Source organism: Dermochelys coriacea, chromosome 9 (assembly GCF_009764565.3).
Source record: "Dermochelys coriacea isolate rDerCor1 chromosome 9, rDerCor1.pri.v4, whole genome shotgun sequence".
Taxonomy (NCBI): domain Eukaryota; kingdom Metazoa; phylum Chordata; order Testudines; family Dermochelyidae; genus Dermochelys; species Dermochelys coriacea.
Genome location: NC_050076.1, coordinates 9,390,440 through 9,416,173, shown reverse-complemented (window position 1 = coordinate 9,416,173; position 25,734 = coordinate 9,390,440). Strand labels below are relative to the sequence as shown.

Genomic DNA, 25,734 nt, shown 5'->3' with positions numbered 1-25,734 from the left:
TGCTTGTTTCTACCCGTCTCCTTGTGTTTTTAGTCAAGTCCTGCTGGGGAGAGGGGTCCTAAAGCCTAGCAGAAGGGAAGTCACTTCTGTGAATGATAAGCAGCATGCATTTGCGGTGCATCCAATTCCCTGTGCCTGCACCCCAGCCACACTAGTTCCAGCTCTGAGGGGTGCAGAAGGCTTCTAGGAAAGGCTTTCACTGCCATAGACTTCTCTAGTGGTATATCTGCTGCATTGCCAGAGATCCAAGCCACCTTCCAGCTCTATACCCTCACTCCCTCCTCTACCCCAGGGCCCCAACTGCATGAAGTTCCAACCAGTGGGCTACCAGGGAGGAGGGAAGTAGTCCCCCAACTTGGTCTGAATTCAGAGGGCCACATGGGGTACTGCCCCTCCAGCTCCAAAGCCCTCACCTGCATGTCCCACTCCTCGGTGGGTGTGTCTACACTGGAGCTAGAGGTGTAAATTTCAGCTCGAGGAGACATACCTGCACTAGCTCTGATCAAGCTCGTATGCTGAAAACAGAACTGTAGCTGCAGCAATGAAAGCAGCAGGAGAGCCTAATGGCCTCGAGTACATAGTAGAGCAGGGGTGAGCAAACTTTTTAGATCGAGGGCCACATCTGGGTGGGGAAATTGTATGCAGGGCTGGGGGTTGGGGTGTGGTGTGCAGGAACGGGCTCAGGGCAAGGGATTGGGGCAGATGAGGGGTGCCGGGTGTATGAGGGGGCTCAGGGCAGGGGGCTGGAGTGCAGCAGGGTGCTCAGAGCGGGGGTTGGGGTGCACGGTGCGGCAGGGAGCTCAGGGCGGGGGGTTGGGTGCAGGAGGGCTGTGATGTGCTGGCAGGGGGCTCAGGGCAGGGAGTTGGGGGGCGGGGTGCAGGAGGAGTTCAGGCTCCAGCCTGGCGCCGCTTACCTAAAATGGCTCCGGGGTTGCAGTGGCACGCACCAGGGCCAGGGCAGGCTCCCCGCCTGGTATGGCCAGGGTATGGCCCCACGCCGCACCGCTCCAAGAAGTGGCTGGAACCATGTCCCTGCACCGCCCCTGGGGGGGGGGGGCATAGAGCTCCACGCGCTGCCCTTGCCACGCCTCTCCCGAAACTTCCATTGTCCACGGTTCCCCGTTCCCAGCTAATGGGAGCTGCGGGGGGCAGTGCCTGGAGGCAAGGGCTATGCATGAAACCCTCTGGGTCCCCTTCCCCCCCGGGGCCCCAGGGATGTGGTGCCGGCCGCTTCTGAGAGCGGCGTGGGGCCTGCAGCACCACGGGGGACAATCCCGCGGACCGGATCCAAAGCCCTGAGGGACTGGATCCGGCCCACAGTCCATAATTTGTCCACCCCTGTCATAGGATCTCAGACAGGACCATACTCAGGGTGGGTAGCCCCTCCTGCTGCTTGCACCACCATGGCTACACTTCTGTTTTTAGCAGCTTGATCAGAGGTAGATTCATAGATTCCAAGATCAGAAGAGATCACTGTGATCACCTAGGCTGACCTCCTGTATAACACAGGCCATAGAACTTCCCCAAAATAATGCCTAGAGCAGTTCCTTTAGAAAAAACATTCCATTTTGATTTTAAAATGGTCAGTCAGAGAGAATCCACCATGACCCTTGGTAAATTGTTCCAGTGGTTAATTACTCTCACTGTTAAAAATGTTACGCCTTGTTTCCAATCTGAATTTATCTAGCTTCAATTTCCAGTCATTGGATTGTGTTATGCCTTTCTCTGCTGCACTGAAGAGCCCATTATTAAATATTTGTTCCCCATGTAGATACTTATAGCCTGTAATCAAGTCACTCCTTCTCTTTGTTAAGCTAAATAGACTCAAAGAGTTCAGCCTATCACTCTAAGGCCTGTTTTCTAACTCTTTAATCATTCTTGTGGCTCTTCTCTGAACCCTTTCTACTTTATCAATATCCTTGAACTGTGGGCACCAGAACACGGTGTGCGAGCAGCGGTCGCACCAGTGCCAAATACAGAGGTAAAATAACCTTTTTACTTCTGCTCAAGATTCCCCTGTTCATGCATCCCAGGATGGCACTAGCTCTTTTGGCCACAGCGTCATACTGGGAGCTCATGTTCGGCAAATTATCCAACATGAGCCCCAAATCTTTTTCAGAGTCCCTGCTTCCCTTCCCAGGATACAGTCCCCATCCTTTAAGTATGGCCTACATTCTTTGTTCCTAGGTGTACACGTAACCATACTAAAATGCATCTCTCTAGTGCAGGTATGTGTCCTTGTGCTGCAATTTACATCTTCCAGCTCTAGTGTAGACATTCCCTGTATTATTCACCACCTATAGGAAGTTATAGGGAGAGCGGTCAAGACTCCCTGGGCTGCAGCACCAGCAGTATGCATACAGCACGTAGTTCTGGGTCTTCTTTACATCAAATGCCCACACCACCACCTCCAACCTCTTGGCACCTGGCCCAAATCAGCACCTGGGGAGGCTGAGCCCAGGAGGGTAGGAAAGGGAAAGGGATTTGAGGAATTTATCTCCCACTGTCTGTTGTCAGACTGTTAAGCCAATCACAGCATTGAGTCCATTTGGGCACCAGTAGCACTGAAGAGTCCAAATAACCAGGCAACAAAAAAAAAATCCCCTTCCACCTAGGACTGGCCAGAAGACTGTGCCCCATCCTACCAGACACAGACCTGGCCACAGCGACCCACACATCTGGAACCTCCAGGTTCAATTACTGCAATTACTCGTTATATTGAGGAATGAAGCCACATGCCCTGGAAAAGCTTCAACTGGCTGCAAAATACAGGCCAGTGAGGACACATGGCCCTAGTGCTCTGGTGTCTGTGCCAGCTCCCCACTGAGCACAGAGTGTAATTCATGATCCTTCCTTACATTCATTCAGGTCTCTCTATTGGATTGGCCCTGGCTACCTGAGTGATCACCTCTCCTTATGCACCCACAACTTCCCTTACAGCCTACATGCCCCCAGGAAAATGAAATCATGCTCGACTAGAGGAAGGTGTCCAAGTACGGGAGGCAGAACTTACACAAGAGCTGGAAACAGTGTACTAAACTCATTGACACAGGAGAGAAGAGACTACGAGCATCACCAGGACTAATTGCAAGACTCGGCTCTGCCATTTAGCTTTCCCTCAATAATTGCTTCACACACCAACACACACCCACTCACCCACGGAAACAAAAACAGCCAGAAACTAATCAACTATTTCTGCTATTGCGGAAAAGGAGGGAGAGACAGAGTGTGTGCTGTTGCTAATACAATGTGAGGCCTACAGAAATAGGAATACAGGCCTTGCCAGACTGGATCAGACCCCAAGGTCCATCTAGTTCAGTATCCTGTCTCTGCCAGGGCCACACCATATGCTTTAGAGGAAAATAGAGTATAATCTGCCCCTATCTGTTCTGTCTTTGTACAGCACCTAGCACAAGGGGGCCATTGTCACCTTTGCTGTACGTGGTCCCAATTATATGGTTAAAATAAGGAATGATGCATTTAGGAATGATCAGTCCCTATATGAAGGGAGTGGGTAAAATCCTCTCTAATGATTCCTTGATGGCAGATAGGCAAGTCTAATCAAAAAATCAGCATGCTATCCTTTTTATAATCAATTATAACAACGCCCCATAATTAACATTAAATAATAGAATATCAGAGTTGGAAGGGACCTCAGCAGGTCATCTAGTCCAACCCCCTGCTCAAAGCAGGCCCAATCCCCAACTAAATCATCCCAGCCAGGGCTTTGTCAAGCCTGACCTTAAAAACTTCTAAGGAAGGAGATTCCACCACCGCACTAGGTAACACATTCCAGTGTTTCACCACCCTCCTAGTGAAAAAGTTTTTCCTAATATCCAACCTAAACCTCCCCCACTGAAACTTGAGACCATTACCCCTTGTTCTGTCATCTGCTACTACTGAGAACAGTCTAGATCCATCCTCTTTGGAACCCCCTTTCAGGTAGTTGAAAGCAGCTATCAAATCCCCCGTCATTCTTCTCTTCCGCAGAATAAACAATCCCAGTTCCCTCAGCCTCTCCTCATAAGTCATGTGTTCCAGTCCCTTAATCATTTTTGTTGCTCTCCGCTGGATGTTTTCCAATTTTTCCACATCCTTCTTGTAGTGTGGGGCCCAAAACTGGACACAGTTCTCCAGATGAGACCTCACCAATGTCGAATAGAGGGGAACGATCACATCCCTCGATCTGCTGGCAATGCCCCTACTTATACATTCCAAAATGCCATTGGCCTTCTTGGCAACAAGGACACACTGTTGACTCATATCCAGCTTCTTGTCCACTGTAACCACTAGGTCCTTTTCTGCAGAACTGCTGCCGAGCCATTCGGTCCCTAGTCTGTAGCGGTGCATGGGATTCTTCCGTTCTAAGTGCAGGACTCTGCACTTGTCCTTGTTGAACCTCATCAGACTTCTTTTGGCCCAATCCTCTAATTTGTCTAGGGCCTTCTGTATCTTATCCCTACCCTCCAGCGTATCTACCTCTCCTCCCAGTTTAGTGTCATCTGCAAACTTGCTGAGGGTGCAATCCACATCATCCTCCAGATCATTTATGAAGATATTGAACAAAATTGGCCCGAGGACCGACCCTTGGGGCACTCCACTTGATACCGGCTGCCAGCTAGACATGGAGCCATTGATCACTAACCATTGAGCCTGACAATCTAGCGAACTTTCTATCCACCTTATAGTCCTTTCATCCAGCCCATACTTCTTTAACTTGCTGGCAAGAATACTGTGGGAGACCATATCAAAAACTTTGCTAAAGTCAAGGAACAACATGTCCACTGCTTTCCCCTCATCCACAGAGTCAGTTATCTCGTCATAGAAGGCAATTAGATTAGTCAGGCATGACTTGCCCTTGGTGAATCCATGCTGACTGTTCCTGATCACTTTCCTCTCCTCTAAGTGCTTCAGAATTGATTCCTTGACGACCTGCTCCATGATTTTTCCAGGGGCTGAAGTGAGGCTGACTGGCCTATAGTTCCCCGAATCCTCCTTCTTCCCTTTTTTAAAGATGGGCACTACAATAGCCTTTTTCCAGTCATCCGGGACCTCCCCTGATCTCCATAAGTTTTCAAAGATAATGGCTAATGGCTCTGCAATCCCATTCGCCAGCTCCTTTAGCACCCTCGGATGCAGTGCATCCTGTCCCATGGACTTGTGCTCGTCCAGCTTTTCTAAATGTCCCGAACCACGTCTTTCTCCACAGAGGGCCGGTCACCTCTTCCCCATGCTGTCCTGCCCAGTGGGAGCTGACCTTGTTCGTGAAGACAGAGACAAAAAAAGCAATGAGTACATTAGCTTTTTCCACATCCTCTGTCACTAGGTTGCCTCCCTCATTCAGTAAGGGGCCCACACTTTCCTTGACTTTCTTCTTGTTGCTAACATACCTGAAGAAACCTTTCTTGTTACTCTTAACATCTCTTGCTAGCTGCAACTCCAGGTGTGATTTGGCCTTCTTGATTTCACTCCTGCATGACCGAGCAATATTTTTATACTCTTCCCTGGTCATTTGTCCAATCTTCCACTTCTTGTAAGCTTCTTTTTTGTGTTTAAGATCAGCAAGGATTTCACTCTTAAGCCAAGCTGGTTGCCTGCCATATTTACTATTCTTTCTACACATCGGGATGGTTTGTCCCTGTAACCTCAATACGGATTCTTTAAAATACAGCCAGCTCTCCTGGACTCCTTTCCCCCTCATGTTATTCTCCCAGGGGATCCTGCCCATCAGTTCCCTGAGGGAGTCAAAGTCTGCTTTTCTGAAGTCCAGGGTCCGTATTCTGCTGCTCTCCTTTCTTCCCTGTGTCAGTATCCTGAACTCTACCATCTCATGGTCACTGCCTCCCAGGTTCCCATCCACTTTTGCTTCCCCTATTAATTCTTCCTGGTTTGTGAGCAGCAGGTCAAGAAGAGCTCTGCCCCTAGTTGGTCCTCCAGCACTTGCACCAGGAAATTGTCCCCTACACTTTCCAAAAACCTTCCTGGATTGTCTGTGCACCGCTGTATTGCTCTCCCAGCAGATATCAGGGTGATTGAAGTCTCCCATGAGAACCAGGGCCTGCGATCTAGTAACTTCCATGAGTTGCCAGAAGAAAGCCTCGTACACTTTTGGTCCGGTGGTCTATAGCAGACTCCCACCACGACATCACCCTTGTTGCTCACACTTCTAAACTTAATCCAGAGACTCTCAGGTTTTTCTGCAGTTCCATACTTGAGCTCTGAGCAGTCATACTGCTCCCTTACATATAATGCAACTCCCTCACCTTTTCTTCCCTGCCTGTCCTTCCTGAACAGTTTATATCTATCCATGACAGTACTCCAGTCATGTGAGTTATCCCACCAAGTCTCTGTTATTCCAATCACATCATAATTCCTTGACTATGCCAGGACTTCCAGTTCTCCCTGTTTGTTTCCCAGGCTTCTTGCATTTGTGTATAGGCACTAGAGATAACTTGCTGATTGTCCCTCTTTCTCAGTATGAGGCAGGAGCCCTCCCCTCTCGCGTGCTCCTGCTCGTGCTTCCTCCCGGTATCCCACTTCCCTACTTACCTCAGGGCTTTGGTCTCCTTCCCCCCAGTGAACCTAGTTTAAAGCCCTCCTCACTAGGTTAGCCAGCCTGCTTGCGAAGATGCTCTTCCCTCTCTTCGTTAGGTGTAGCGCTTCTCTGCCTAGCACTCCTCCTTCTTTGAACACCATCCCATGGCCAAAGAACCCAAAGCCTTCTCCAAATCCACCTTTTAAACCACAATTCAATGTTTCTACTTTGTCATTGGCTATTTAACATTAATCATCATCTTCATTAGCAGGTGCGTAAATTCTACATCAATAACTATCAATCTAGAAAGCATGTTCCACAACATTAACAAGTTATCTGAAACACTTGTAAAAACCAGTTTGTACCAAAACATGTTTACAACGTGACCTGGGGTTGTGTCCGAACTAATCTCTCTAACTTGCCTCTGAGCAGTCTCATTTCAGTTCCTGTTTTATCATGCCTTGCTTGACTGTTGTCAAGCCTATTTTTAACCAACAGATTTTTGGGGCTACTTATAGTTCAATACATTTCTACAGAACATAAACAAGCAGCATCTTTATAGGCTACACCATGTTTGGGGTTCCTAAGAGCTACAGTAACACAAATCAAAGAATCTCCGGAGTGGTGGTCGTGAAGTTCTTGGCCTCAACGGCTTCCTATGGCCGTGAGTTCTGCAATCTAACCGCACACTGCGTGAAAAAACATTTACTTTTATTGGGTTTGAATCTGCCACCTTTTAATGTCATTAAACGTCTCCTTGTTCTTGCGTTAGGAAATGGAGACAACATGCTACAGAGTTACCATTTCCAGTGGTTCTGGAAGCCGGTTAGCCTCTTTTCCCCCCCTACATTCTGAGTCAAAAGGACAATATAAGTCAGGCCCTACCAACAGTGCCAGGTTTACAATGGCGCCAGTGGTGCCAGGCCCATGCGCAGAAGGGGCCCCGGCCTGCTCTGCTTGTACTGTGCCCTGAGACCCCGCCAGCCACTTGCTTCTCTCGGCCCGCCAGCCAAGGGCTCCTCTCCGCCCCCTGCTCCCACCCGCCAGTTTCTCTCTGCCCCCTGGCCGGACCCCAGTGCACCTCTGGCTCTGGGCAGTCTCTGCTTCCCACCACCTGGGGGGCCCCACCTGTCTCCCCAGAGCTGAGCCACCTGTGACCGGTGCAGAAGCCTGGCCAGTCTTGGTCAGTTGCGGGGAGGAGGGGGGAAGGCTTGGCTGGGCCCCTCCAGGCAAGTGCGTCCTGAGGGAGCCTGCCCCCATCCTGAGGGGCCAGAGCGATTCACTGCCCCACAACCAGCCCTCGCTGCGCTGCCGGCTCAGCCCGGCAGACACAGTTGCCTCTGAGCAGGGCTGGTGAGTGCAGCCAGTAGGAAGGGCATGGGGGAGAGGTCTCTGGAGGGCCTGGGGGGGTGCTGGGCTGTGAAGGGGTGGGGAGGATCTGTGTGTGTTGGGGCACTAGGGAGTGGGAGTTCTATGTGGGGGGTGCTGGCCAGCTGTGGTGGGGCTGTGTGCAGGGGGGCGCTCGGCAGGGGTGGTGTTGTGCAGGGCACTGTGAATTTGTGGCAGGGTCTGGGGGGCACTGGGCATAGTGGGTCCGGGGGCAGGCTCTGGCCATAGGGAATGGGGGGGGTCTTCCGGTGTTGGGGGGGCGGGATGTGTGGCATGGCATGGGCCCACCCTCGAGGGGAAAGGGCATGCTGGAAGTAGCCCACCTGGCCCTATGCTAAGTGTCTGGCAACTGCCAGTTTGTAAACAGTGCCCTCTCACTGGGCTGGGCAGAGCGGGGCTGCCCTCTCCATGCCAGGCCCCATTGCCCCTGGCTGGCCCCTCACTCCAGGGACCAACACACCACCCCTCCACCCCCACCCACCATGTTCCATTGCCCCCATGGGGGCCCACAAATATGTTTGGCGCTGGGCCCACAGAAGGTTAATCTGTCCCTGCCTACCAAATTCAGGGTCCATTTTGGCCAATGTCACAGTCATAGGATTTTTTAAAATCGTAAATTTCATGATTTCAGATATTTAAACCTGAAATTTCACAGTGTTGTAATTGTAGGGGTCCTGACCCAAAAAGTTGTGGGGGGGGGGAATTCAAAGGTTATTTTGGGGGCGAGGGAGTGCAGTATTGCCACCCTTACTTTTGTGCTGCCGCCTGCAGAGCTGGTCCTTCAGTCAGCAGCCACCACTCTCCGGCCGCCCAGCTCTGACCCCCCTGAAACTCCCTTTTGGGTCAGGACCCCCATTTTGAGAAACACTGATCTGTATAGTATAGGGTAAAAGCATACAAAAGATCAAATTTCACAGCAGGAGACCAGATTTCACGGTCCGTGATGTGTTTTTCATGGCCCTGAATTTGGTAGGGCCCTACAACTAAGTATCTTGGGTAGATATAGAGAAGAACCCAGAACACTATTCCAGATCCACAGTTTCTGACAATTTCACATGTTCTTTATTTCTGAGAGAAATTCAACAAAATGTATAAAGTGCATTTGTTTGTTTGAAGTACAAGGTGTTATTTAAAGTCCCATGAATTTCTACATTTTGGGAAATAGAAAACAAGCATCTGCAGATTTTATTAGCTACACTGCTTATGTTTACAAGCTTTGCTTAGTGTTCAGTTTTTAAAAAGCCAGTGAATATCTTTTTAATAGCTCCCCTTCTGTCTTATAACAAGTTAATCTGATTTTGCAATTAAACAGGCCAACAAAGCAGAATAGGAGAAAACAAAGAGTGACTGATCTCGGAAGAAAAAACTCCACCACATTTTTGCAGATTTTGCAGGGAAAACTCCTGCAAATTTAGCAAACATTTTTTTGCAGATTTCTATCGTCCCTCTTTATGGGCAATGGAACAAAGGACACACCCTCTGTCTGCATCAGAGAGCAAGGTGAGGAAAACGAGCGCTTTCTGGCTGATGCAAAAAGGTCAGTCATCATTAGTTGCTCACCGGGTCTAGAGCAGATCCAAATAAATGTACTTGAAATGAGATCCTAAATTGCATGAATGCTCTGAGGTAGTCTGAGACCCAGGGAATGATCCATGGACAGTGTGGTTTTCTTTGACTTGACATCAGTGGGGTTGCATTTGCACAGAAGTAACAAAGGGCTCATTCTGATACAGTATGTTTAAGGAAGATTGCTTAAGAAGTTAGCATTAAGAGTGCTGTACACAGGACACAGATTAGCAATGTTACTATGCTCTATGCAAAGCTGTGATATATATTAAGATAACTGGTAGTTTCACAGCACAAGACAGATATTGTGACGCCAGCCCGTGAAAAATGAAATCAATCTTGACCAAGTTCCATCTTGGATTATTACATTCCGCTCACCTAATTTCCTCCTGCACATTCAAATGGATGCAGTATCCTCCTTTACTTCCTGTCCTACACTGCAGCATTGCATGGCCTTGTGCTACAGACCCATTTCACCCAACTGCCCTATGGCGGGGATGGAACCCAGGAATTGACATCCTGTGGTGAATTTTCATAGGTCTGGGAGTCAGGGGATCTCAGTTCTGTTCCTGGCTCTGCCACTTGACTCTCAGGATAACCTTGGATAAGTCATGTCACCACTCTGAACCTCAATTCCCCATCTGTAAAATGGGTAACATTTACTTCACTGAGCCATGAGAGGTTACAATTAATATTTGTAAAACACTCTGAGACTGCGGATGGAAGCTGCGATATAAGTGCAGGTCCTTTTTTTATTATATTATTATTATTATTATTATTATTTCATGTATAGTTTACGTAGCAGGTTGTACACATGTTAAGGTTTTAGCTCAATGCTTCCATGACAAGAGAAGCTAACAAAGCGGCTCCTTTTGACCAGGTCCTCGTTTTCAGAGGCAACCTCACCTGAAGTCAAAGGATACTGTGGACGCTTAGCATCTCTGTAAACCAAGCCTCTATGGTACTGAGGGGTTTAATGCAAATGTAGGGTACGAGTTCAGTTGTTTCCTTGTTAAGCTGCTGACATCTGTCCTGGTTGCCTCGCCTCATTGCAGAAGTCATTGCAGAAGAATAAAATCTTGTGACAAAGTGGGACACTTGATGGGTGCCCATCTGCATACCAATGCCCAGAGAGCTCTTCCCACTCACAGCAGAGCTGGGAACAAGCTGCCAGGTGTGGGTGGGATTGTGGGGGCATGGAGCTTTATTCCTGTGGGTTTTGCAAGCCGGAAGAGTGAAAAAATTCACACACAAACACAGCCACTGTCAGTCCCAGATCCCAGGCGTGGGTTCTTCTCTCCATCATAACGAACAGCTTCTCACCCATCTTCCCAAGGAACACAATCTTGCAAAGTGAGAAGCGTCACTCAAGGAAAGTGTGTAAATTATTTTTTTTTTAAATCTGTATCTGTCCTTGAAACAATTTCTGCAATGAGCTCTGGGGGACATTTCCTGTGCTCTGTGGATCCTAAGGAGAAAATATACAAAGTGCACCAGTTCTAGGAACCTTAGGCCCCTTTTTGTTCTCATCCACATCAGTGTAAAGCAAGAGTAACCACTGAAATTAGAGAAAGCACACTGGTGCTTAAAAAAAAAAAAAAAAAAAAAAAAAAGATCAGAATCAGGCATTTGTTGATCAGCACAGAGGAAAAAGCTGCATTACAAGGTGCAGGTCACCAAAAGGGTATGTGCAGAGGTAAACTAGTCACTGTGCCCTACATATTTGGACACTGATCCCGCAATGAGCTTTAATGTATTGACTCTGTGCAGGTACAAGGTGCCATCTGCATGGAGCTCACAGAAGGATCAGGGTGTGTGTTTGGAAACACAGAGTCCCTGGAACCAACACTTAGATCCTCACAGACTTAAATCATCCTTTCAAGGCAGATAGAAGCCTCCTCCCACATGGAAATCAGCTGAACTATCAGAGAAGAGTATGGTTCTGAAACAGCCTTCCAATAGGAGTTAGGGGGTAAAAAACATAACTAGTTTTAAGATGGAGCTTGATAAATTCATGAATGGGATTACGGGATGGGATTTCCTGTGATAGCAGGGACAGGACTCGATGTCATAGGAAATCCCTTCCAGTTGTGTTCTCTATGTTCCTAGTTTCATATGAATTTGACACTCCCGTGTCAGACATTTAAAAATGGAGGTCTTGCCTACTTTGCATGGACATTAAAGATCCCATGGTACTTTTTGTAAGTAGAAGGAGCTCCCTCATATCCAAGTTTCCTCTTCTGCCACTTCTCACTATTGTGCTGGTTGAGTGCTGTATTTCCACCCCAGAAGTAGCTGCATTGTACTGGGGTTGAGTGTCAATATGCGTGAATAGTGCTTTGGATCTCTTTGGGACAAAAGGTGCTACTGAAGTAGCAAATACAATTAAGTATATTCATAATGGTAGCTGTCCTGCTCTTGCATGGGATGGGAAGTTATCGGAGCTTTGAGAGGTTCTCAGTGCACCAAGATTGCCTGCAACCACTGCCATAGAAGGACTTTTTGATTTAATAATCAGCTACTGATTCTGCTAACATGACTTACATTAGAATGTGTGATTCAGAAAAACGGTGCAGCAGCAGAGGGTTTTGAAAAATGTATTTTTAAAAAAGATGCATTTTGTTTTTTAATCACTTCCATTTTTGTACAAATATATTTTGGTTACCTTATTTTATATACATTTGCACACGCTATGGAAACATTCAGATCAGATTTCCATGCCCTGAACTATTCAGAAGCAGAGAATTTAGTTCTAGTACTCAGAGCAAGGTTTAGAAATCTGGGTTTTATTCTCCCACTAGCACTGAATTGCTGCATAATTTTGGGAAAACCACTGAATTTCTCTCACCTGGGTAATAAAGAGGTAATACACCCCCAGCTGTCAGGAGACATGTGAAGATTAATTAATGTTTGAGAAGGCTTTGGATGAAAAGTGCAAAGCATTAGTCTTATCACTAATGGTCAAAGCAGGTGACTACATTTCTGAAGTTCCCAAATTGAGGCTGACATACCTCTAATTTACATATTAACAAATCTTGGCATTATGCCACAAGGGGCCACAACAATGGTTCCCGTAACCCACCCAGCAATATTGTTAATCTATCCAGCTATACTCTTAGCCCAGCGGAAGAATCTGTCCTATCTCGGGGCCTCTCCTTTTGCCCCTCCACCCCCACGAACATGATACAGTTCTGTGGTGACCTAGAATCCTATTTTCGACGTCTCAGACTCAAGGAATATTTCCAACACACCTCTGACCAACATATTAACCCACAGAGACCTTCCTGCCAACACTACAAAAAGAAGGATTCTGGGTGGACTCCTCCTGAAGAAAGCAGCATCGCTTACCCCATAACCTCAGCCATGCAGAACACAATGCCATCCACAGCCTCAGAAACAACTCTGACATCATAATCAAAAAGGCTGACAAAGGAGGTGCTGTCGTCATCATGAATAGGTCGGAGTATGAACAAGAGGCTACTAGGCAGCTCTCCAACACCACTTTCTACAAGCCATTACCCTCTGATCCCACTGAGAGTTACCAAAAGAAACTACAGCATTTGCTCAAGAAACTCCCTGAAAAAGCACAAGAACAAATCCGCACAGACACACCCCTGGAGCCCCGACCTGGGGTATTCTATCTGCTACCCAAGATCCATAAACCTGGAAATCCTGGACGCCCCATCATCTCAGGCATTGGCACCCTGACAGCAGGATTGTCTGGCTATGTAGACTCCCTCCTCAGGCTCTTCGTTACCAGCACTCCCAGCTATCTTCGAGACACCACCGATTTCCTGAGGAAACTACAGTCCATTGCAAAAAGAAAAGGAGTACTTGTGGCACCTTAGAGACTAACAAATTTATTAGAGCATAAGAAAAACACCATCCTAGCCACTATGGATGTAGAAGCCTCTACACCAACATTCCACACAAAGATGGACTACAAGCCGTCAGGAACAGTATCCCCGATACTGTCACGGCTAACCTGGTGGCAGAACTTTGTGACTTTGTCCTGACCCATAACTATTTCACATTTGGTGACAATGTATACCTTCAAATCAGCGGCACCGCGATGGGTACCCGCATGGCCCCACAGTATGCCAACATTTTTATGGCTGACTTAGAACAACGCTTCCTCAGCTCTCGTCCCCTAATGCCCCTACTCTACTTGCGCTACATTGATGACATCTTCATCATCTGGACCCATGGAAAAGAAGCCCTTGAGGAATTCCACCATGATTTCAACAATTTCCATCCCACCATCAACCTCACCCTGGACCAGTCCACAGAAGAGATCCACTTCCTGGACACTACGGTGCTAATAAGCGATGGTCACATAAACACCACCCTATATCAGAAACCTACTGACCGCTATTCCTACCTACATGCCTCTAGCTTTCATCCAGATCATACCACTCGATCCATTGTCTACAGCCAAGCGCTACGATATAACCGCATTTGCTCCAACCCCTCAGACAGAGACAAACACCTACAAGATCTCTATCATGCATTCCTACAACTACAATACCCACCTGCTGAAGTGAAGAAACAGATTGACAGAGCCAGAAGAGTACCCAGAAGTCACCTACTACAGGACAGGCCCAACAAAGAAAACAACAGAACGCCACTAGCCATCACCTTCAGCCCCCAACTAAAACCTCTCCAACGCATCATCAAGGATCTACAACCTATCCTGAAGGACGAGCCATCGCTCTCTCAGATCTTGGGAGACAGACCAGTCCTTGCTTACAGACAGCCCCCCAATCTGAAGCTAATACTCACCAGCAACCACACACCACACAACAGAACCACTAACCCAGGAACCTATCCTTGCAACAAAGCCCGTTGCCAACTCTGTCCACATATCTATTCAGGGGATACCATCATAGGGCCTAATCACATCAGCCACACTATCAGAGGCTCGTTCACCTGCGCATCTACCAATGTGATATATACCATCATGTGCCAGCAATGCCCCTCTGCCATGTACATTGGCCAAACTGGACAGTCTCTACGTAAAAGAATGAATGGACACAAATCAGACGTCAAGAATTATAACATTCAAAAACCAGTTGGAGAACACTTCAATCTCTCTGGTCACTCGATCACAGACCTAAGAGTGGCTATACTTCAACAAAAAAGCTTCAAAAACAGACTCCAACGAGAGACTGCTGAATTGGAATTAATTTGCAAACTGGATACAATTAACTTAGGCTTGAATAGAGACTGGGAATGGATGAGTCATTACACAAAGTAAAACTATTTCCCCATGGTATTTCTCCCTCCCACCCCACCCCCCACTGTTCCTCTGATATTCTTGTTAACTGCTGGAATTAGCCTACCTGCTTGTCACCATGAAAGGTTTTCCTCCTTTCCCCCCCCTGCTGTTGGTGATGGCTTATCTTAAGTGATCACTCTCCTTACAGTGTGTATGATAAACCCATTGTTTCATGTTCTCTGTGTGTGTATATAAATCTCTCCTCTGTTTTTTCCACCAAATGCATCCGATGAAGTGAGCTGTAGCTCACGAAAGCTTATGCTCAAATAAATTTGTTAGTCTCTAAGGTGCCACCAGTACTCCTTTTCTTTTTGCGAATACAGACTAACACGGCTGCTACTCTGAAATCTTCAGGTGTATCAAAGGTTCTATTTTTGTGAGGGGGGAGGGAAGGATTAAAGTGATAATATAGCAGATGGGGGGTTTCAAGTGATCCTAAAGAGACAGGGGGAAGGAAGGAAATCGATGAGTGCTTAAATCCCTTAAGCACCTTTGAAATCCTAGCCTTACAAAATAATATTTACCGCAAAATTAATGCCAGAGTCTTTAATTGTATTTTTCTGATTGACACAAATAAAGACAATACATAATTAATCTTACAGTTACACAGTAGCTTACACATGCACCTCTCTGTCTTCGTGGTCTAATTCCCCATCCTGCAAGTGCTTCTCTAAGGCCAAACCCTAGCACCCCCATCAAGCCACCCTGAAGCCAGGCAGAGAGGCCCATCCATGTTCCATGTGTGGAACATGTTACAAGACTTGGGGCTTTAATTTAAATTCTATAGAATTTTATAATATTTTAAAATTCTATATGTAAATTTGCCTAATGCAATAGTTAGCACATGCCCACCACCAACCATTTAGATTCTACAACTAAGATCAACAAACACACAAACATCTGAATCTAAAGTATTATACATTACTTGAAAGCCACGCTTTGAACCCACAGTATTTTAGCACAGATATTATACAAATTCAATATGCTTTCAGTGTCCTTTGCGTTCACAATACATAATCCATTACAGAAATTGACAGCTAAAGAAATATGCCTCCCTGCCTAATCAATTTAAAAAAAATGTTCTCTTCACCTACTTTAAACAGTCACAATCAGCTTTTGTTCAATTGTATGCCTCAAGATAAAGGTGTAAAAAGCATACTCCACTACCTTATTAACTTGATTATTTTCATCTGGTAAAATTCATGCTTTGAGACATTGCAGGTGAAGTACTTAATGGGCAGTTTCTTGCAGTTGTTTGTTCATCATTGTCAACACCTGGCTAGCAGGTTAAACCACCACCACCTCCTCCTAACTCAATGTGCCCAGGTTCAGTGCATGGCAGGATTATTAATACTTCAGAGATTAACAAAAGAAAAACTACCAGGTGCCTGGGATCTAAAACAGCTCTCATCCACCTGCCCTACTATCTTCCAGAACCCTTCAAACAGCACTGACAGTAAAAATACAGAAATACATTTTAACTGGCTGCAATTTTTAGTTTCCCAAGATAGCGCTGTGAAGACTAGCGCAATACATTTTATAGAGAGCCCCTAACCCAGCCCCTGTCCTTGTAGCATTTCATCGGCAGGTATTACTACCTGTGTAGATTTAATGCAATTCAATTCACAATAAGCACATATGCATTTTTTGAAAAGCCTAAAGAATTGCACAGTGGACAAATGCATTAACCAAAAGATTTTTTGAGAACAGGCTTTTTGCAATTCACCAATTGCTCCGAAATCCCTCGCAAGGTGTCACACAAAGCTGCTGCAAAAAGAAGAGGAGGACTTGTGGCACCTTAGAGACTAACAAATTTATTTGAGCATAAGCTTTCCAGAGCTACAGCTCACTTCATTGGATGCATTCAGTGGAAAATACAGTGGGGAGATATATACACAGAGAACATGAAACAATGGCTGTTACCATACACACTGTAACAAGCCTAAGGCACAGCAGCCTTGCCTCCCAGCCTGTGGAAGACGTGAAGAGAAGTGAGCACAAAATCCATGCAAAAGGTAAGGGGAAGAAGAGATACCTTACCCACATGAGTGATGACTGTAGCCAGTCGCTGGGTTAGCTCCTGGTGAGACATCTCTTCTTCTTTTAACCAAAAAAGCATCTCAAAGAAGCACTGCACAGCATTAAAAAAAAAAAATGCAACTGGAATGGGAGGCTACACGCACACACAAAGCAAGTACCACTCCCAGGGTGGGATTCTTCCAAGCTCCTTACATCTCCTGGGCACTGGCCATCTCCTGCAGTCTGCAACCCTGCATGCGTGGGAATAACCCCCTAACAAAGGTTCTTTTACATGAAAGGTAATAAAATAAAAAAGCAGAGTTGATTGCTTAGGGGTTTTCCCCCCCTCTTAAGAAGGAGGCAAAGAATAAAGAGACAAATCAGCTGCCCACTACCTGCCTCCAGGGAGGCTTGGGGATGGTAATGCTTTGAGTCAGGAAAAAATCCTGGAGCTATGGACTATTGTAAAGAGGAGTGGCGCTTGCAAAGGGAAAATCACACCATTGCAGCCTGAGGTCAGCTCTCTCTTTTCTCAGGCGTGGCTAGGAGGAGACTGGTGCTTCTCTGCCCCCACCCTCCTCCACCTTTGGCAGTGAGAGATGTATGTCCATTTTAAGTCTCATGCTTGGTTGACCTTAAAGGATAAAGCACACACACACTGAGCCTAGGGAGTTTGTTAAAATCCTCATCACGTCTCTTCAGGAAACACTGGACAAAGAGAGAGGTGCAGTGGGCTGTTTAAAATGTGAGATCATGCTATGGATCTGAATATTACTCAGTCCTTGGGTTTGGCAGGATTTTTAAAGGCACCTTCCCCATTGCAGAGAATGAACAAAGCACCAGGTGAGGACAGGGGGCAGAAACTCTGCCCCTACCCCACCCTCTTGTGAGGTAATATTGATAAGCCCTGTGGCTTTGCTTTCCCTACCAAAATCCTCCATTGATCCAAACCAGCCCAGTGTTATTCTCTGCACAGGGAATTTTCCCTGGGGAGTGGGAAGTTAATCTCAAAAGACCCTGGTTTTAAAAAAAGGAAAGAAGAAAGAAAGATGTGAAATACCAGTTTACAATGGAGAAGCCACTTCACATGCAAAATAAATATAAAACACCTAGGGAGCATTTACATTTGCTCTTCTGCTAGTGTAACGTTATCTCCCATCCTGGGACTTGCCTGCTGGTTTTGCCAGCATCTACTGTTCCACATGTAGGTAGAGCCCCGCAGAGATACAAAATTTGTCTCTACATCTGATCTGCAGATATCTGCATCCATGGATATAAAGCGGATATCCGCAGATTTGCGGGGCTCTACCTGTGGGCATTGGCTGGTATAAATAAACCAAACTGGTGCCTACAGGGGGCCAGCATCTTAGATCCAGAAGCAGAGCTGAGACCACTAGATGGTGCAAGGGCAAAGCAGCTGTCTTGTGGTGGACAATAACGAGCCCCCTGAGAGTCTAGCTGCCTTTTAGAGCTGCAGTAATGGATAGAGAAGCATTCAGCAGTTCCTGGCTATGGATCCCAGCTGCTAACCGAGAGGAGTAAAAAGGGGAAGCAATGGCCCAAAAGCCACAAAACGTGATCACCCTGCTGCAGGCAATACAAAGTCTGTGCAGGGAAGTTACAAATCCCTCCCCCCTAATCAGTACATTTTCTTCCTTCAAAGCCTGCCTAGGGATCAATGTAAATTGAATTTTACTGGGAAAATGGGAAAGCTAAGTGCAAATTTATTAGCTATTTAAAGATGGAAAAAATGGAATGTGTTTCCTAGAGATGGGTCCCACTCACGAGGTGTGGGTGCAGATCACATTCCAGATTTTCCCCAAACTCAGGGTTGTTTGGATCCAGGGTTTTTGTTTGGACCCACCTCTTTGAAAACTGCTAGAGCATGTAGGTAAAATGTGCCAATATCAGCTGCCACCTACCAGATCTCCCAACAGTCTTGGGTTTCGCAGGACTATCCTGATTTGATCCCCAAAACCTGTCCTGTCAAAGTAGCTACTGTCCCCCAAGGCTGGCTGGGCTCGGCTCGGCTCCCTGCGGTGGGCACTGCAACCATTACCTGGCCCTTGCTGGTGCATAGGGTTGCAGTGGGGAGGCAGTCAGGCCACATCTGATTAAGTGGTGTCACAACCTGGTGGAACAGGAGCTGCAGGTGTTCCTGATGTAAGGTGAGCATGGGGTGAGCTCTCTCGCTCTTCAACTCCCCCTCTTTGGGCCTCCCAACTCCCAGGCATCCTACTCACGCCGGGAACAGGACCTGCTTTAGCCACTTGAAATATTGGGAGAAGGAAATACATCTATGTGAGTGTACATGTCAGATTACAAAACAGTGCATGATTAATTTTTATTTGATGTATTCGTTTGCACAGCAGTTACAGTATTGCTAGGGGTTTAGCATACAGCATCTTTGCTAATGGATTTTCTGTAACTGTGGCAGAAATGGGGTGCTCTGTAATAATCTATGAGTAGTGTCTTGTTGATGTGGTTATTGGGATATTTGCTCTATGAATATGCTGAGTTATTTTAATAGCAAGATGTTGGAGAAACAAGCAGGGACCCAGATAATGGCTCAAGATGGCTACCATTTGCCAACACTTAATGCAGGAGCCATTTGCCTTCATGTCCTATCTCCAACCCCCTATGGAGCTCACCAAACAGGTTTGGGGCAGCAAGGTCCAAGCCCCAGAAACTGAGGAGAACAAAGGTCCTGATTCCTGACTAGTTTTAAAAGGACTCCCTCAAGCAGGGAGAAGACACAGTTGTCAAGGACCTATTTGGGAGAACAAACTGACCGCCAAAGGCACCCACCAGAGTATCTGAAGAAACCAGGCCTTCCTAGGTTCCCTTCACAATGTGGAAGGACTTAGGTAAGGCAGACTTGTGCGTAGACCATTCATTGGTTTAAAATCCTTTTACTCTTATGTTCTGCTTTGCTCCCACTGTTAAGATTAAACGATACTTGGTTTTGAGAGGGCTATCTGGGCACTGTATTGTTCACTGGTCACAGCTTCCAAAGGGAAGAATAGCAGTAACTTACCCAGTGAGACCTGATAGATAAGCATGGGTGGTCCACAAGGTACTGTAGACCAGGACCTGGTCTAAGAGTGGCAGCATCATAGGATTCCATGCCAGGAGGGGTAAAGGCACAGGGCCTGAAACCTGAGGGGCTGTACTGAGAGAGACCAGAGAGCAGTCAGAAGTGCCGCTAGCCTGGTATCGTGACAGTAACAATCTCCATCCCTGGGTTGGTCAGGTGGATTGAACCTTTCAGCACCAAGAAACACGGACTCCCCTCCTATGGGATAAAAGTCTTCTCTGGAAGGGACAGTTTAGCAGTATCCATGATGATGATTTGTATTATTGTTGTGGGTAGAGGCTTGAGTGAGACTCGGGCACTCTTGTGCTGGGTGCTGTACAAACACACAGAGACAATCCCTGTACTGGCTAGCAATCCACAGGAGCAGGGTTTCTCCATCCCATTATACTGTTAATGGAAACACTATATACAAATGTAAATTTCCTAGAATTCAGAAAAACAGACTGAAGAGTGTAGGAAGAAAAAGATTAATACAGATTTTGCTCTTAGGTTATTGCTCAATGGGCCAGATTCTTGATTTTGGTTACACTTGTGGAAATCTGGAGTAATTCCTTTGAAGTGGATACTCTAGATTTATACCTGTGGAAATGAGATCAGAACCTGGCCTGTTTTGTTTATATTGTGGAACAGAATTTTATAACTTGGACAACTCGGCTGATAAAATGATGTCCAAGAGGCAAAAGAATTTGATTTCTCCATCCAATGATAGCCTGATCCATTAACAATGATCTATTAGCTCTAGAATTGAAACAGATGAGGCCAAAGCATTGTAATCAGTTTTAGTGAACAATGTACCAATAAATTACACTTTGCACACAAGAAAGATTTACAAACTCCTGTGGCCTCACCAGGTAGATATGAAAATGATTTTGACCTGCAGGTCATTAGGGTTGCCAGTTTTGGTTAGACATATCCCTGAAGATTTCATCACATGACATAATCTTAAATTAAAGTTTAATCTTTAATTCCTGGAGACTCCAGGACAATCCTGGAGGGTTGGCAGCTCTATAGGTCAGCTGGGATTCTCATTATATTACCTCCATCAAGCGCTTAAGGAGAATGGACTCATTCAATTTATTCTAATAAAGCCTTGTTTTCTAGCACCTAGCTGGCTACCAACATTTTAAAGGGACCTCTCTCTCACACACATATACATATCCGATAAAGTGAGCTGTAGCTCACGAAAGCTTATGCTCAAATAAATTTGATAGTCTCTAAGGTGCCACTAGTACTCCTTTTCTTTTTGCAATATCCTTACCTGTATCACTAATAACAATTTAGAGTATTGAAACTGGAAAAATTTTAAAAATCAAATTTATTTAGATTCATCCCTCCAGCGGTTCCCCCTCCTTCACTGCATAAGGTCAAGTTCCTGTTGCCACTTTCAAAGCCCCGTGTAACTATGCCCCTCCGTTAGTAGGCTCATCTGACCATTTGTTGGCTTCTCATGCAAATACCCCCATATACATGGAATGTCTTTCCTGAACAAGACCACTACCCTCTCGACATTCTAGTCCCTCCTGGAGATATGGTATCCTCAGATGACCAACCACGGCAAAATGGATAACAGAATAATTTATTAATTAACCACCTATATGTTGTACCTATTCCCTCAACCTCTATCCAAAGACTGTGAGCTCCTCAGGTCAGGGACTGGGACTTCTAGTCTGTTTGGGAAGCACCTGGCACATTGTGGCCACTACAGGAATGAAATAATTTTGACCTGACCAGTTAGCCAATGTCCAGGGTCTCACAGGTTGTTTCTGTTAGGCGGAGAAATTGATGATGAGTCAGGCATTTCTTTAATGCAATCCTATTTATTTACAAAGAATGCACATGAAGTCTTATTTCCCTGAATGCAATAAGAATCAACCAACAGGAGAAAGTTTCGTTACTCGGTATTCCAAGCCTTTTTTGAGCCAGTACACTACCCCAAAAGCTCTCTGCTAGCTTTCTCTCGGGTCATGCTACAATTGCTTCTTTGGTTGTCTTTGGCTTTTTGATACCTCCTCTGTCTGCTTCTTCGTTGTTTCTGGCTGCTTCTCCTCACACACATACACAGCTCCACCAAACAATACCTAACTCTCTGCAATTGAACTGAGTCCTGTAGAACTGATCAATGAAATTGTTTTTAATTGTTCACTTTATTAATATAACTTCATAAGTAAAGTTTTATGAATGAAACTACATTCATTCATAAAACCAGGTACCCCAGTAACTGGCTAATTGAGTTTCACTTTCAATCGAATAGCTGCTTAAATCACTGAAATTGCACTGCTTCAGCATTGTAACTTCTGTTCACTCTTTGCCATTCCTTACACTTGTCCATGTTGTAACCCATTTTAAAATGCTCACTTCATTTTTGCTAAACTCTGCTGTAATCTTATTAGTTTAGTTTTAGATGTGTGAATGAGGTATGGATGGATGAAGAAATCAACCTCCAGCCCTAGCCTGTCCTGATGAAATAAAGTGTAAACACCAATGGCTTAAGATGCAGACAACAGCCCTGACAAAGTAAGAGGAGTCCACCCTCAAAAGAAAAGAACAAAAGTATAACTGAAGAAACATCAAAGCCAGGTCCTAGGCTGAAAGTCATGTCTGCAATTGACGGGTGATCAATCACACCAAACCCAGAGGCAGCGTGACACAGCAAGACCTATAGACTCTGGATGCAAACTAAAGCCTACAAAAAGGATGGGTGAGATGGAAGACTTTGGAGGGTAAGATTCTGCTGCCAACATGGAAGGGCATTGGTGCATGCCCAACAGAGACCCAGTTCTTCCTTGTGCCTGCCTTTCCTGACTAGTTAGCCGCCACAAGCTATGAACCCAAGCCACGAACTCAAGCTACATTCAGGACTGATAACTATCTAGAAGCTGCAGAACGTTTGATGAGTGTGTGTGTGTGTATAGGTATTAGATATTAGTTATTGGTCTTAAATCAAATTGTGTTATTATAATAAACATGACATCTTGTCTTATCCCCTGAAACGATGTTGTGTAGTTTTGTCTTTATAATAGTCCCCAGTGAAACCCCTCTGCCCACCTAGCTCAGCTCCTGATCCACCTTGTGTGTGACCTGTATTTTAGGCAATGGCTCTTCTGATTTCATCTATCTTATTCCAAAAGGAGTTTAACTACTTCTTACATATATCCCAAATGAAAGACAGCTATTACGCCCACCAGCTAACATGAGGTTTCATCAAACTCCCAGCATAACAATACTTTTCACCACTGTGTGTACCATTCATTCACTGTTTGCACTTCCCTCAGCTTGACCATTGAAAAGTGACTGGTCAGTATCACTGTCTGGTCTCATGCACTACCATATTGCTGAAAAATCTTGGTTTTCAGCACTGAAAACCTAAAAAAACCTGATTTCTATTAAAGTTTTTTTTAAAAATTCTATATAAACCTTTTTGTTCACCTTCGGTTTTTCAACCCCCCCCCCCCCATCTCTTTCCCTCTTTTTAGACAAAGCCTGAATTTTGGGCAAAACTATAGGACAGTGTCCCTTTAATTTTAAGGGCCAGGTTGAGTCCTAAAGGCACACCCATTGTACTGTTTATCTTAGGTACTCGTATAGCCCCCATAACCTGGACACCTCACTATCTTGAATGTGGTTATCCTCATGGTGCCCATGTGAGGTAGGGACATGATATTATCCCCATTTGTAACTGAGGCACAGAGAGACTGCGTGTCTTGCCCAAAGTCACCCAGGAAGTCTGTGGCAGAGCAGGGGATTTAACACAGGTCTCCCAAGTGTCAGCACCCTAACCTCTGGATCATCCCTCCTCTCAGATGTAACAGATGATAGCCCTGAAGAAGGTACCTATAGGTTGTGACCGTCCTAAAGTCTCTTCTGTGCTGATTGGATTAGTGGGAGACCAGACTTCCTGGCTTGGCCTCTCTTTGTAGAGATAAGGGTTAAAAGACAAAGGCCAGAGACAGCTACAGCTTATGAGCCCCTCAGGAGACCAACCCAGGTGGTATAAAAAGAGGAAAAGGCAGGGAGGATAACTGGGGCTGTCAGGAATGGTTGGGTAAGTACAAGTGTTTGGAAGTTACTGGCATATAAGAAATGGCTGGAGAGCCAGAGTGGTGTGAAGGTTGCCTTCAGTTGTGTTTGGCTGTCTATTCAGGCACACAATCAACATCAATTCCTTGGTGCTCACTATCTCATTGTTTTACATGTCTTTGTAAATATATATATATATGTGGTGTGGAATATAGGTTTGATTGGAATGAGTTTGGAATGGCTGCAATCTCAAGGGTTAAGGCCACACGTGACTGATTGATCATCCCTACTGAACACCAATGAAACTTTTATGCCACATCATACCATAATGTATTCTGTTTATGCCACATCTTAGAGAATTGAACACACATATATAGTGCCTTAGTGAACAAGTCCAGCATATGCTGGAGATTGACAAAAATGATGAGAATTTAAAAATCATCTAACCTAGCTTTTCTATGCATCTGGGTGTTACAGTTATATGTAAGGCCTACCCTTTCTTGTGTGCCGATAGGACTAGATAAAAATGTTGTCTATATCACTGGAAATCCTAGGAGTCAGCTCTCATTTTTAACTCTGGACCTTAAGATGGTCACATGGCAAGACAGAATGTAGCAGAAGTTATTTTCAATTCCTGCTTTTACCTGATCCATAGCAAAGGGGGAAAGGGAACGGTTTGGGGTCAGGGTTCCGGTTATTTTTGTTATATAGGATTGTAGGAATTGCCATGTTGTATCAAACCTGAGGTTCATCTAGTCCATAAACTGGAATGTGTGAAGTGGCCCTATTGAGTAGAGAGGATGGTGTACAGCTAAAGAGGTCATGCAGGTAGGTGCAAAATAAATGCAATTTCATATAGTTACAGAAATAAAACTCATTGAATGTAGTAAATTCTTTATGTATCTTGGGCATTTTTAAAGTGCTTTTACCATAGTGTCAATGTACGAAATATAATCCCCATACAGAGGGTATAAACAACTCTGTCTTTACTATCAGAAAGAAAAAAGAGAACAATGTTAACCAGCTCAATAGCACCAAGCATCTTCAATTATTACAAATATGAATATTTGTTGTTAGCAAGGCTGTGATCTGAATTTCAACTGATTTAATAGTGGATGTAGCTTCTGTGCCAGATAACAGGAAATTATTTACACCTCTAACCCGATATAACACTGTCCTCGGAAGCCAAAAAATCTTACCGCATTATAGGTGAAACCAAATTATATCGAACTTGTTTTGATCCATCGGAGCGTGCAGCCCCGCCGCTCCAGAGCGCTGCTTTACTGTGTTATATCCGAATTCATGTTATATCGGGTTGTGTTATATCAGTAGAGGTGTATCTCAAATTGCCCAAACAAATTATAGCCTTTTTTTCCTCAGTAGAATAACGCACTTTCAGTTTAATGTCTTTCCTGCAGTGTCCTTTCTAATAACTGTTTTTAGTTGCCATAGAAACTGTTTCCAGGTCTACTTTCCTCCTTTGTACAGTTCCAATTCTGAATGATTACTCTTGTTGCCATCCAGGCCACTTGCTGTCTTGTGCCTTGTTTTCAGCAATGTCTTGGTGTGAGTAGTAAAACAATACATCTGCAATCAACCTTAAAGCCACCCATTCAATTACAACAGCAAATGACAGCCTGTGAGCTAATCAATATGTAACAGCTGCATTGTTCGATCAATATATGCACAGCTGAGATACATGGAAGTATAAAATGTAGCCATCAATAGCACCAAAATATGGGCATATGGAATGACTAACAAGAATGCTGGGATGCATTTTTGTCCTTAAAGGGGCACTGCCATATCAATTTACAAATTGTTTGTTTGATAAGT

At 45.3% G+C, this 25,734-nt stretch overlaps 1 protein-coding gene across 1 annotated transcript in view; it reads right to left on the bottom strand.

Annotated features, from left to right (window-relative positions):
* The window catches only part of MCF2L2 (MCF.2 cell line derived transforming sequence-like 2), a 306,265-nt gene extending 287,375 nt beyond the window's left edge, over positions 1-18,890 (bottom strand). Inside the window, exons 1-2 of the mRNA XM_038416040.2 lie at positions 18,710-18,890; positions 16,809-16,899 (exon numbers count right to left, since the gene is read on the bottom strand). Of these exons, the coding sequence (XP_038271968.1) occupies positions 16,809-16,899; positions 18,710-18,865 (247 nt within the window). The 5' untranslated portion in view covers positions 18,866-18,890. The remainder of the gene's footprint in view (positions 1-16,808; positions 16,900-18,709) is intronic.
* Positions 18,891-25,734: the final 6,844 nt, after the last annotated feature.